This window comes from Agelaius phoeniceus, chromosome 28 (assembly GCF_051311805.1).
Source record: "Agelaius phoeniceus isolate bAgePho1 chromosome 28, bAgePho1.hap1, whole genome shotgun sequence".
Classification (NCBI taxonomy): domain Eukaryota; kingdom Metazoa; phylum Chordata; class Aves; order Passeriformes; family Icteridae; genus Agelaius; species Agelaius phoeniceus.
In genome coordinates this window covers 5,839,146-5,852,849 of record NC_135292.1, presented here as the reverse complement: position 1 = coordinate 5,852,849, position 13,704 = coordinate 5,839,146, and the positions used below count along the sequence as shown (strand labels likewise).

Sequence of the window (13,704 nt, the reverse complement as noted above, 5' to 3'; positions counted from 1 at the left end):
GCGCGATGCCAAATGCAAGAAAACCAGGAGTGCCACCACTCAGACTGTCACTCGGGTCCCGGCAGAGCTCAGGAGCCACCATGGCTGTGTAGGTGTGGAACCTGCAGTGGGCCATGACAGCAGGGACAGCAGGGACAGCAGGGACAGCAGGGACAGCAGGGACAGGGGGACACAGCACAGCAATCACAGCCCGGCTGCCCTGGGACAGGCCCGGCAGGCAGACAGGACACGGGGCAGGCAGGAGTCCCCATCCTCTCTGTGCCCTCCTGAGCACAGGCACATAAGGGACAGGGGCAATGGGGACACAGCCGGCCCCTCTCCTCTGGGAATATCCCACCTGCCCAGGGGCCCTGACAGAACACAGGGGCTGAGGCTCTGCAAGGGGAACCCAAGGCTGAGCAGGAGGACCTCCAAGTTACATCTGCCCACATTCTGCATGCAAACTGCTGCGTGGAGGAGAAAACCAGAGGGGCCTTGCCACAGCAGATCCCATCTGAGGGAAGGTGTTCTCTATTCCTGCACACGGGTGCCCCATGCAACATGGAGCACATGAATGCACTTTGACACCAGATTCTCAGCCCTGCTCGAGCGCTCTGGCACAGCAGGAGCGGCCATTCCCTAATAACACACGGGTTTGCAACTCTTGTGCAAAGCAGCACAAATTGTCTCGCTCCTCCTGCAGACCATGGTGTCCAAATCAGTCCCTGCCCTGCTGGTGCTGCTCCTCTTCCACTTCCCACGGCCCGTGGTGATCAGTTGGGATGAGGATGCAGAGCTGGGCAAAGAGGGCCTGGAGCAGGCTACCCCAGAGGCACCCGAGCCTGCCTGGGGACCCCTGCTCTGGGCAGCCGTGCAGCAGGGGCCCTACTGGGCTGCTGCTGAGCTGCTCTTCCTGCCTTTCTTCCTCTGCCTCAGGCCCAGAAGGGCGGCCATGAAGCAGAGAGCAGCGGCCCGGAGAGCTGAAGAAGAGGCCAGAAGGTGCAGGATGGAAATGGAGCAGAGAAGGCTTCGCTTCCAGAGGACCTGCAAAGACTTGAAGGAGCTGTGGAGGACCATGAAGATGATCACACCTAGTCCTGAACCTGTCTCGTCTAGTACACCCTTCCCTCTTTATTCTCCTCTCCCATCGTCACCTGATCCCTCTTCCTCGGAAGAGGAGCAAAACCTAACTGTGGCAGGAAGGAGAGAGAGAGAATCAACGATGGGGTAGCCCCCAGAACCAGGAGTCGGTCTAACCTTGCCCCAGTTATGGATAGAAAAGACATAGGCAGACAAAAACGGATTGTAATTGCCCCCTTGCGACAAAGTGTAGGAGTGGAAGGGCCAGTATTTATAAAAGTGCCTTTCTCTCCTGCAGATTTAGTTATTTGGAAACAATCAGCCAGAATTCATAGAGAAAATCCTGATAAAATGGCATGAGTATTAAAAATGGTTATAAAACCTCAAAATCCTGACTGGGATGACATACAATTATATATATATATATATATATATATATATATATATATATATAATAACATATTATATTAATATATCTAATATATATTTATATATAGTATATTAATATATCTAATATATTAATATTAGATACTTTGATGGATTCTACTGAGAAAGAGATGGTACTTAAGGCAGCCAAAGAAAGGGTAAAAGAGAACATCAGAAACAGACTCGTAACAGGGAATTGAGATGAGAATTTCCCAACTGAGGATCCAAATTGGGACCCTAATTTATTTTGCGATGTGGGGAGACCTATATGAAGTTCAGCAGGAAAAGACAATGTCCAGACTTGAACAACCAGTTTCACCAGGGCAATCAGTGCCAGCAGGTTACCAAGGGGATGGTTTTGGGGGAGTATACCAGCTGACTAGACATAGAGCCAGTAGAACAAGTTAAGGAACCTGTTATAAATATACAATTAGGACATAAAGAGGTCAAATTTCTAATAGATACAGGAGCTACTTACTCGGTATTGAATGATCTGCAAGGACAAATTGGGGACAAGGAAACAACAATAGTCGGCGCTACAGGGAAAGAGGAAAAATGGCCATTCTTCCAACCCCTAGATTTGTGTTTTGGGAACAAAGTTATAACACACGAATTCCTATACATACCTGAGTGTCCAATTCCGCTTTTAGGGAGAGATTTGCGAGAGAAACTTGATGCGGTAATAACCTTTGAAAATGGGGAGCTTATAATGAAAATATCTGAATCAAAGACGGGACAGATATTAATGATCAAAGAAAAACCTGTTCCCTCTATCCCTAGGGAGGTAGGAGATGCAGTGATTCCCTCTGTATGGGAGACAGATATACCAGGGAAATCTAAATTGGCACAAGCAGTGCATGTAGAGTTAAAAGAAGGGGCGAGGGCTCTACAAGTCAAACACTATTCCATAACACCAGAAGCATGGCAAGGAATAAGTAAAGATTATTGAGAAATTCTTGAAATACCAAATTTTAGAAGAATGTGAATCAGAATTTACTACACTCATATTTCCAGTAAGGAAGCCAAATGGTGAATATAGATTAGTGCAGGATTTGAGAGCAATCAATAAAATAACAAAGGACATTTCTCCAGTGGTAACAAATCCTTACACATTGCTAACATCCGTAAAAGAGATATATAGGTGGTTTACTGAAATTGATTTAAAAGATGCCTTTTTCTGCATCCCCCTTGACAAAGAAAGTAGGAAACTGTTTGCCTGTGAGTGGGAAAACCCAGGGAGTGGGAGAAAGACCCAACTCACCTGCACACGATATAAGAACTTGCCGACCCTATTTGGAAACCAACTGGCAAAGGAGCTGGAGATTTGCACCGAGAGTGGGCAAGTACCAAGAGACCAATACCTGTTGTTGCAGTATGTTGATGATATACTCATAGCTACAGAAGAAAAGCAACCTGTATAAAGGTAACCACTGAGATTTTAAATTCCCTGGGAATGGGAGGTTATAAAGTATCCAGAGGAAAGGCACAAATTGCCCAACAGACTGTGATCTACCTGGGATGTGAAATTTCACAAGGGTAAATGAAAACTAGGCACTAACCGTATCCAAGCTATTTGTGCTATTCCAGAGCCCCAGAATCTACATGAGCTGCGAGTCTTCCTCGGGATGGCAGGATGGTGTCGCCTGTGGATCATGGACTATGGACTGATTGCAAAACCCCTGTGTGAAGCTCAGAAGATGCAGCCATTCACCTGGGGCAAGCCACAGAAAGAAGCCTTCCTAAAATTAAAGGAAGCACTGACAACTGCTCCAGCATTAGCATTACCTGATCTGTCTAAAGATTTTCAGCTGTTTGTCCATGAAAGGCTGCGCCTAGCACTAGGAGTCCTGACCCAAGGTCTGGGAAGCTGGAAAAGGCTGGTGGGCTACTTTTCCAAACAACTTGACAGCATAAGTGCCGGGTGGCCTCCATGTCTGCGGGCAGTCGCAGCCACTGTGATGCTGATACAAGAAGCCAGGAAGCTCACGATGGGAAGGCACATAGATGTCAATGTACCACACATGGTAACCACTATCTTAGAGCAGAAGGGGGCCATTGGCTATCCCCAAGCAGGATGATGAAATTCCATGTAGTCCTGACTGAGCAGGATGATGTCACATTAAAAACAACTAACCTTTTGAATCCAGCTTTGTTCCCGGGTACCACAACTGAAGAAGGCCCATTAGAGCATGACTGTGTGGAGGTAATAGAGTACACCTACTCAGCAAGAGAAGACCTGAAAGACGTCCCACTAGAGCAGCCAGAGTGGGAGCTGTTTACAGATGGGAGCAGCTTCGTGGAAAACGGAACCAGATACGCTGGGTATGCGATAACAACAGTCAGTACAGCAGTGGAGGCAAAGGCATTACCACCAAATACATCTGCCCAGAAGGCAGAACTGGTTGCTTTAACCAGGGCACTAGAATTAAGTGAAGGGAAAAGGATAAATATCTGGACTGACTCAAAATATGCTTTTGGAGTGGTGCATGTACACAGAGCACTGTGGAAAGAAAGGGGACTATTGTCCTTCTCTGGGTATGCACATTAAACACCAGGATGCAGTCCTGCAATTGATAAAGGCAGTACAAAAACCTGAACAAGTGGCAATCATACACTGCAAAGCACAGCAATCAGGAAACTCCAAAATCTGTGAGGGAAATCAAAAGGCAGACTGGGCAGCCCGACAGGTTGCTCGAGAGGCGCAAACAACAATGGCATTGATACCTTTAAAGCTTAATGTATCCCAATTCAATTTGCCTCCAGAACCAAAATATTCAGTAGAAGATGAGAGACTGGCACGTTTGCTAAATGCACAAAAGAATTCAGAGGGATGGTATGTGACTGCACAAGGACAGATAGTGGTACCCCCCTTCATAATGAGAGAAGTTCTACAAATTAAACATAACGAATGTCACTGGGGAGCAGAGGCATTGGTAAAATTGCTAAAGCAGAGTTTAATTTCGGTACGGATGTTAACAATGGCAAAATCAGTGTTGTCAAAGTGCGATATCTGCTTGAAAAACAACCCAGTGGCTAGGCGACAGGCACAGCTAGGAAGAATTCGGATAGGAATAGAGCCAGGAGACTATTGGCAGGTAGATTTTGTAGAACTGCCAAGAACTCGAGGATACAAATACCTGTTAGTGGGGGTTGACACATTCTCTGGGTGGCCAGAAGCCCTTCCCTGTCGCACCAACCAAGCAAAGGAAACAGTAAAGTGGTTACTACAGGAGATTATTCCCAGGTTCGGGGTGCCCCTAGGGTATCATCAGATAGGGGGCCCCATTTCATAGCTACAGTAATAAGAGAGGTAAGTAGATTGCTGGGGATAACTTGGGACCTCCACACACCATGGAGACCCCAGTCCAAGTCAAGTGGACAGGTAGAGAGGATGAATCAGACACTAAAGAGGCAAATCAGTAAAATATGCCAAGAAGCCAAATTGCAGTGGCCCCAGGCTTTGCCAATAGCACTGTTGAGGATTCGGATAAAGCCTAGGAGTGGGATGTCAGTCAGCCCTTAGGAGATATTGCATGGGAAACCATATGAATCTCCTGAGCCTAACCCTAATGTGCACGTCACAGGAAAGCAGCAAGTGTATAATTATGTTCTGTCTCTCGGGAAAACTTTAGCTCGGGTCCGGAGCATCCTCGTGTGGAATAGACCGCTGACTCTCGAGAACCCAGTTCATAACATACATCCAGGAGACGAGGTGTACATCAAGAACTGGAACGAAGAACCGCTGAAAGAAAAGTGGAGTGGGCCCCACCAGGTACTGCTGACCACCTTTACAGCAGCCAAAGTAGCCGGCGTGGACCCCTGGATTCACTATACCCGAGTGAAGAAAATCCATCCTGGATCACGGACTGTGTAAACTGTGGAACCAACAAGGCTGCAGATAAGATGTGTTTAATCACTTTGAGAATGCTATCAGTAATTGTGCCAATGTTATGGTCATTAATGTCTTTGGGATGTGGAATGCAAAAAGATCAACTAACCACTCTTCATTCTAGAATGAAGAGAGAAGTACAAGCAGAAACACAGGTGATAAAGGTTTCTAATGCAGTTTGGGCTGAGAATGTAATGATTGGATTAGTCAAAGCCTTTGCCAAAATGCAAAACACCTGTAGAATAACTGCCTGTCTGCCAATACCAAAGGCAGCAGGAGACCCAGTAAATTGGGGAATCATAACATCAAAACTACCTGAAATACAAAACAACAAAACAATTGCATGCAAACAGGTACCCGAGTCGAGGCAAGTAATCAAGGAAACTTGGGAGAAAATAGGAACATGGATGAGACCCATGGGCCAGAAAGACTGTATTCTAAGTGCTGGCACACTAGGAACCCCTATGGGAGAATACCTGAGTTGAGGCAAGTAGTCAAGGAAACTTGGGAGAAAATAGGAACATGGATGAGACCCATGGGCCAGAAAGACTGTATTCTAAGTGATGGCACACTAGGAACCCCTATGGGAGAATCAGGAGGCATCACACAATGGCAATGCTATTTGCCACACTTTAAACAGATTACAGAAAATGTTACAGAAACCACTCTGGTATGGAAGTGTGAGGCCAAGGATCAGAAAGATCAGACAGAGCCTTGGGACAGTGCATGGTCTCTGAGTATCCTTCAAAGATTCCAATGTATGGCAAACACCCCTTGGTGCATTAAGTGGGAAGGCCCCGAGAATGAAACAGATCCAGCAGTAACAAACACTGCCACCAGCAGCAGAACAAGGGCAGACAAAGTAAGGTGGTGGGCATGTAATAAAACTTATGACTGCACTTCTGATGATGCAGAGATAAAGCAGATGCCACCCCTGGCAACAGCCCTACAAACTGGCTGTGCTTGCAGAGGGATCAAATATAAACAAGGCAGAGGGAATTACAAAGCAGTTGTAGGATGTACCAGGAGTACAGTCCGAGGTCCAGGACAATTTGTATGGGCAGCAAGCGATGGCACCTGGACAACACATCTGCCTGTAGATGGGAAAGGAAATTACTTTAGGCCTCCCAGCCTCATCTCCAATTTGGAAAAAGTCCCCATTTAACGGAAAACATGAACTTGTGCAGATAAGAGCAAGACGAGAAGTTCTAGACAATGAAAATCCAGATGACACTTGGCAAGAACCCTCTGGTGGAGTGAAATTTGGGTGGGCCCGAGAGTCTTTGCTTGGTCCTATAGCAAACTATCAGAGTAGAAGATGCTGTACAAACTTACAGGTCAGGTAGATAGACTGGCAAGAGTCACCCGGGAAGGATTTAAAGAATTAAGCCAGCACAAAAATGACTTTACAAAATCGATTAGCCTTAGATTTGTTACTCCTGAAAGAGCATGGAGGATGTGGATTTTTAAAGGGACAAGTTGGTCCCTGCTGCGTTCACATCCCAAATGTAACTGCAGATGTAGAATGTGACATCAATCAGTTGAAACAAAGAGAGCATGAAGCACAAGAAGAGCAAAAGGATTTGACTACGACCTGGCTAGGCAAAATCTTTAAAGGGTTAGGGTGGAATGTGAGTTCATGGATTAAATCTATCATTGAGAGTGTGATAATCTTACTAATTGTATTCTTAGCAATTTGGTTAGTTCACAGCATCTTAAAAGGAGAGATACAGAAGAAAACGTCCTGGAACCAGAAGATAATAAAGGCTCTGACACGAGATCCACACCCACCATCTTCTGGTTCTCCAGTGCGTGACAGCATCCACGACAACGTTTACATCAACCATGGACTTGAAGAACGTCAAGTATAAATTGAGAAATAAAGGCCTGTATCAAGTGAAAACATTTACACCTATAGTGAAGTGAAAATGCTTTCAAAGGGGGGAGAATGATAGTGGGGCCCTGGAAAAATGTCAAAAATAGACTCTGAAAATGTTAGGCTTTGTGCTTGCCAGATGATGTGAAATTGCACCTGCGTAAGCAAAACATGATAAGTGATATAATTGTTAGATGTGATGTTTGTTTAGTAATTAAATATAATTATTGTTTAATCATAAGAAGAATCATGAGAAACTATGTTAGAAGTTTGAGGGGGGCCATGAGGAGCCCATGCTTGGCTGAAATCTATGTATACAATAGAACAATTGAAGTTTAATCATTAACATGAAAGTTATATAAGGATAGAATATAAAAACATGTTCATCCCGGACCCATGTCGGAGTCAGATTTGGGTTGGTACCCCTGACACCCAGAGCTCTTCAATAAAAGCACCTGCATATAATCATTCTGGTGATTATGTGTTTCTGAACACTAATATACCCAGTAAAGTGTTAAACCCTTCCCAGTTGCTGTGCATGAGGCTCTATGAATATGCACCAGGCTGATGTAAGGGGAAAGGTATTTCAGGGGATCCCTGAAGGTAACAGGGTGCTCCTGGCTGAGTGCCAAGATGCACCCGGCCATAATAACCTTTGCTCCATGGTCCTGGTCTCCCATTGTCCTTTATTAAACTTTTTAGATTTTCACAGGAGAGTAAACGCATTTTTCACATTTTTGAATGGTTGAAGTTTTTTCATTTTTCACAGGAGGGAGTTTTGAAGAGCTGCAAGTGGCCAATCTGCCTGCAACAAGGACCATTCCACGGGCTCTTGTCACCTTTCCCGACACGTCTGCTGCAGCTCATGGAGGGTAAAGCCCTGGAGGCTCCTTATGGGCGGTTATGGACGATTGCAGGCAGCGCCTCCATGCCCTGGATCAGCGGTGCCCACTCCTGGGAACCCCCACGTGTTCCAGTTTCTGTGAAGCTGCCTGTGAAAAACACGTTCACTCTCCTGTGAAAATGTAAACAGGTTAATAAAGGACTTTAATAAAAGTTTAATGGGAGACCAGGACCATGGAGCAAAGGTTATTACGGCCGGGTGCATCTTGGCGCTCAGGCAGGAGCACCCTGTTACCTTCGGGGATCCCCTGAAATACCTTTCCCCTTACATCAGCCTGGGGCATATTCACAGACCCTCATGCACAGCAAACTTTTCCCCAAACTAGTTTACATCTTCCAAGAACTGTTTAGCATGGCTCTCCCTTGGATCTGCCTTTTTAGAGCATGCAGATTCCTTGGCTGTGGTTTTAGTCCATTCTCTTTATCACCTCCAGTTTTTGGGCCTTGGTGCACTCTGCCTTCAGACGGGGAGTGCTGATAGTTGGCAGATCTGTACAGGTGTCCTCATCCTGTGTGCATTGGATGTTATCCCATCCAAGCAGGCAGTTTAACACAAGCAGCCTTTTAACAAGCTTAATTAACGACAGAAATAAAAACTATATAACAAAATATATATATGTAATTTACATATATATTTAAATATATATATATATATAAAATATATATATTAAATATATATATATTAAAAAATATGTATAATTTACTTTAAAAAACAGTCCCAGCCTGATCCATATGGTCCCAGAAACCTGGGATCCCAGTCCATACAGTCCCAGTCCATATTTGATCCCACTCCAGGCTATCCTGGTCTGGAGGGTTCTGATCCACACGATCCCCATCCATGTGATCCCAGCCCATATTTGATCCCAGCCCATCTTTGATCCCAGTCCGTATTTGATCCCAGTCCATATTTGATCCCAGTCTGTGTGGTCCTGCACACATTCCCAGGGTCTGGAATTCCAGTTCCCAGCCAGGAAAAAATGTTCCTGCCCTTGAACTTCCTTCCTATCCCCTCAACAAATTGCAATAAAATTATAAACAAAGAAATAATAATTGAAATTAAATAAATTATAATAAAAATAAAATATAAAAATCTCAACTCTTCTTTACAATACACCAACAATGATTCAACTCAAACCAACAATAACTATTACTATAATATTACCAATGCATATAAATAAATTATATATCAAGAAATACCTTTTGAAAATTTTAACTCGATGACTAATGTACTTTAGATAAAAAATATCTAAAGAAACTACCATGCAATCTAACACATCTTAGTTAAACAATTCATATTACAAATATACTAAACACAAAACCAAACACCACTATAATTTCTCAGACATTTCAACCAAACAATTAAACTTTAATAATATCCTTAAGTACTCTTGAAAAATTAAAATTATTTTTAAAAAATTAATTGTGTGCGGGTGGTTTTATTTTGATATTGGTTTTTGGATTGTTTGGGTTAGATGATTTAAAAAATGGGACTTTTATAGGAATTGAATCAGCTGAGAAGGTGGCACTCTGCAAACAGAACTGACTGAAAATGAACGGGACAGAAATCAGTAACTCTGAAAGTTTTATTTGCTATCAAATACATCCCACACACCCAGCCCCACACAATCCCCATCCCACTGCTCCAAATTGAGATCCCACTTCTCCCAATCTCCTTCCAACTCCATCTCAACTTGACAGCTGTGGAATGGAGTGAGTTTGGCATGGGATTGAGTTTTTTGAGGAAGGAACAAGCAATCTGAGGTGGAATTGAGCCCTTTGGGGTTAAAATTCAGTTATTTTCAGTGGAATTAGAGTGGTTTTGAGGTGACTGTTCCATCCCTCCGGACTTTTGGAGGACAGAGAGATGGAGAAGAGAAAAAAATTCAGGCCAAACCAAAGGAGAAGCAGCCAGGAGTGTTCCCAACATGGATCACAGGGAATGAGAGTGACCAGGGCTGTGCCCAAAGTGCCTCCTCCAGTGGGGGATGGAGCTGCAGCAGCGCACGAAGCTCTTCCCGCACTCGGGGCACTCGCGGGGCTTCCCTTACCGGTGCCTCCGTTGGTGTTGGGTCAAGTGAGAGCTGCAGGAGAAGCTCTTCCCACACTGGGGACACTCGTAGGGCCTCTCCCCGGTGTGGATGCGCCGGTGGGTGACGAGGTGGGAGTTGTACTTGAATCCCTTCCTGCAGTCAGGACAGCGGAATGGCCTCTCCTCTGTGTGAATCCGATAGTGCAGGAGGAGATTGAAGCTGGTCTGAAACCTCTTCCTGCATTTATCACACTCGTAGGGCCTCTCCCCTGTGTGGATGCGCTGGTGCTTGACAAGGTCGGAGTTGTACTTGAATCCCTTCCCGCAGTCGGGGCATTGGAAGGGCCTCTCCTCTGTGTGACTCTGATAGTGCCGGAGGAGATGGGAGCTGGTCTGAAACCTCTTCCCACACTTGGAGCACTCATAGGGTCTCTCCCCAGTGTGGATCCTCTGGTGCCTGATCAGGTCGGAGTTCCTCCTGAAGCTCTTCCCACACTCCTCGCACGTGTGGGGCTTCTCCCCATCATGGAGCTGCTCATGGAGCACCAGCTCCGAGCTCTGCCTCCATCTCCGGCCGCCTTCCCGGCCCAGGCTGCCTCTTTCCCCCTCACATCCCCGCCATCTGCGTTTGCAGCCCCTCCTCCTGCGGTATCTCCAGGGCTTTTCCTCCCCGTTGGCTTCCTGCGCCGTGGAGCCGCTCAAAACGGCCTCTGCCACCAGGTTCTGCCGCGGGCATTTGTCCTCCCTGCTCTCCATGCTCAGCTCCTGCTCTGGGGGAGGAAGGACAAGGACAGCATGGGATTTGCCTCCGTGCCACAGGCAAGGGCAACGAGATCCCCCCAGGGCCGTGCTGGGCTGGGAGATGGAGCAGCACAGAGGGGAAAGGGGCACTGACTTCCTCCTCACCTGCCTCAGTGTCCCGGGGCATCTTCCTCTTCCTCGCAGCCTCCCAGGGGCTGGCAATGGGAAATCCTGGTTCGGAGAAAACAAGGGATGAGCATGTTGAGTTTGAAATTCTCTCTGCCCAAGTCCATCTCTACAAGTCACTGGCCACCTGGGCTCCAGAAAAACCTCCCAAACACCAAAATTCAGCCCTGAAAAAGCCTCCCAGGAGTTCCCTGTCCCTGCTCCCTCCCCTCTGGTGTTCGGGGGTTCCCCCCTGTCCCAGCTGCTGGGGTCACCCTGGAATTGGGGGTCCCCCTTCTCCTGGGTACCCCCCCTGCCCAGGCTGCTGGCAGTGCCAGCAATGCCGAAAGCTCCCCCCTCTTGGCCCTCCCCATTTCGGGATGCCGGGGCTGTTTGGGCTCCCGGGCTCCCTTCTCCCCTCATTCTCTGCTCTGGGCTGCAGCGGCTCCAAGGAGTCCCCCCTGCCCCTCTCCAGGCTCTTGAGGCTCCCGCCAATGGCGGCGCTCCCCCCTCTCTGGCCTCCCCACTTTGGCCTCCTGGGGCACACAGGGCTCTGCTCCTCCAGGCTGCCTCTGCCCGCAGCCGCCACCGCCACCCCCCGATGTCCCCCCGAGGGGCCTTTTCCGCTCAGCCTTGGACTTCTTCATTCTCCAAACATCCCCCCAAAAACCCAACCCAGGGACCCCCCGGGATATCCGGGCCGGGCTCCCCCTCCCCGCTCACCGGAGCCATGGGGGGGGCGATGATCCCACAGGTGGGGGCTGCGAATTCAGGCAGGGATCGAGACCGCGTGGTTCGCTCAGCTCAGCCTTGATCCGCCTTTGTCCCTCCTCTTCCTCTTCCTCCCGCTCCCCCTCTGTCTTATCTCCACCTCCCTCTCCTCTTCCACCCTAACCCCGCCTCCTTCACTGCTCTTTCTCCTCCCGCTCCTCCTCCACCGTCTTATCCCCAGCTCCATCTCCTCTTCCATCCCGCCCCTTCCATTCCTTCTCCCCCTCCTCCCCCCTTACCCCGCCTCCTCCTCCCCCTCCATCCCTGCCCTTCCCTCCCTCCCTCCTCCTCCCCCAGCAGCAGCCACACCCTCGGTGCCCCGTTCCCGCAGCCCTCGCAGCCCGCGGCAGGAGCGGCCATGGAGCCGGGACAGGTCGGCATGGGCAGCGCGGGGCTCTCGGCTGCTCCCAGCCGCTGCGGGCGGGGGGAACCCGGCCCGGGCCAAAGGAGAGGCAAACTGGGCAAACTGGGGGCTGCACATCCAAACTGGGCCTTGCTGGGGACCCTGCCTGGCCCCTGCCAGCCCTTGGGGCTCCTCTCGGCACATCCGCCAGGGGGGAACGCACACAGGCCTGGGGGATCCCAGCAGTGGCAGCACTGCCAGGGACTGGGCTGCACTGGCATCGTACTGGGAGCGACTGGGGCTGTACTGGCTTTGTACTGACATCAGACTGGGATTATACTGCCATACCAGGGCAGATTGTGATCACACTGATGGATACTGGGATCATACTGGGATCATACTGGGATCATGCTGGGAGCGAGTAGGAGCCTTCGGGGGAGGGGCAGTTAACACCATGTTATGGGCAATTGGGATATACTGGGAGTGACTGGGATTATGCTGAGGGTGACTGGGAACAGCTGTGAACAACTGGGATCACGCCAGGAGCAACTGGGAGTGACTGGCTGCACGCTGGGGGTGACTGGAAACAACTGGGCTTATACTGGGATGAACTGGGATCATGCTGGAGCTGACTGGGATCATTCTGGCAGTGAGTGCCACTACACTGAGGCTGACTGGGAGTGCTTGGGAGCAAATGGGATCATACTGGAAGGAACTGCAAAGATGCTGGAGGGAACTGGGCTACACTGGGGGATACTGGGAGTGACTGGAACAAAAGTGAAGGTGAAAGAGAGCAACTGGAACCATGTGGAGCACAACTGGTTCATACTGGCAGGGACTGGGAGCACACTGGGCTCATCTCTGGATCATACTGGGAGGGACTGGACTAATACTGGGAGGATCTGAGAGGGACTGGGAGCACACCCTGCACATCATCCCCCAGACTGGGCCTGACTGGGAGCAACTGGGAGCACGCTGGCAGCAAATGGCATCATACTGGGACTGACTGGGATGATCCAGGGAGCAACTGGAAGCACGCTGGAGGCAGCTGGGACCATACTGGGAGAGATTGGAAGCAACTGGGATTATACTGGGACCACACTGGGAGGGCTGGCCTGTGACTGGGATCAAACTGGAGCTTACTGGGATCATATTGGGGTTGAAAGGGAGCGACTGGGATCACACTTTGGGCTACTGGGAGCAGCTGAGGGAAACTGGGATGATGCTGTAAGCAAACTGGAGGAACTGGGAAGCACTGGATGCATGCTGGGGGCAACTGGGATATACTGGGCATGACTGGGGGATCATACTGGGATAACTGACACCTTACTGTGGCCACTGGCAGTGCCTGGAAATGACTACAGACATGCTGGGGGCAACTGGGATATACTGGGAGTGTCTGGAACCATACTGGGGGGACTGGAATCACACTGGGAACAACTGGGACCATGCTGGGGAGAACTGGGACCACACTGGGGGCAACTGGGAGTGAGTGGGACCAT

The 13,704-nt window shown here is 48.7% G+C and overlaps 2 protein-coding genes across 2 annotated transcripts in view; both read right to left on the bottom strand.

Annotated features, from left to right (window-relative positions):
• LOC129126583 (uncharacterized) overlaps positions 1-13,704 on the bottom strand; it is a 311,266-nt gene that overhangs the window by 119,279 nt on the left and 178,283 nt on the right. The gene's annotated exons all lie outside the window — the stretch shown is intronic.
• Positions 9,762-11,924, bottom strand: LOC143696098 (uncharacterized). Its single transcript, XM_077191305.1, has 2 exons — positions 11,812-11,924; positions 9,762-11,154 (listed from the first exon to the last, which is right to left on the bottom strand). Exons 1-2 carry the CDS (start codon positions 11,818-11,820, stop codon positions 10,198-10,200), a joined length of 966 nt encoding a protein of 321 aa, XP_077047420.1. The 5' UTR covers positions 11,821-11,924; the 3' UTR covers positions 9,762-10,197.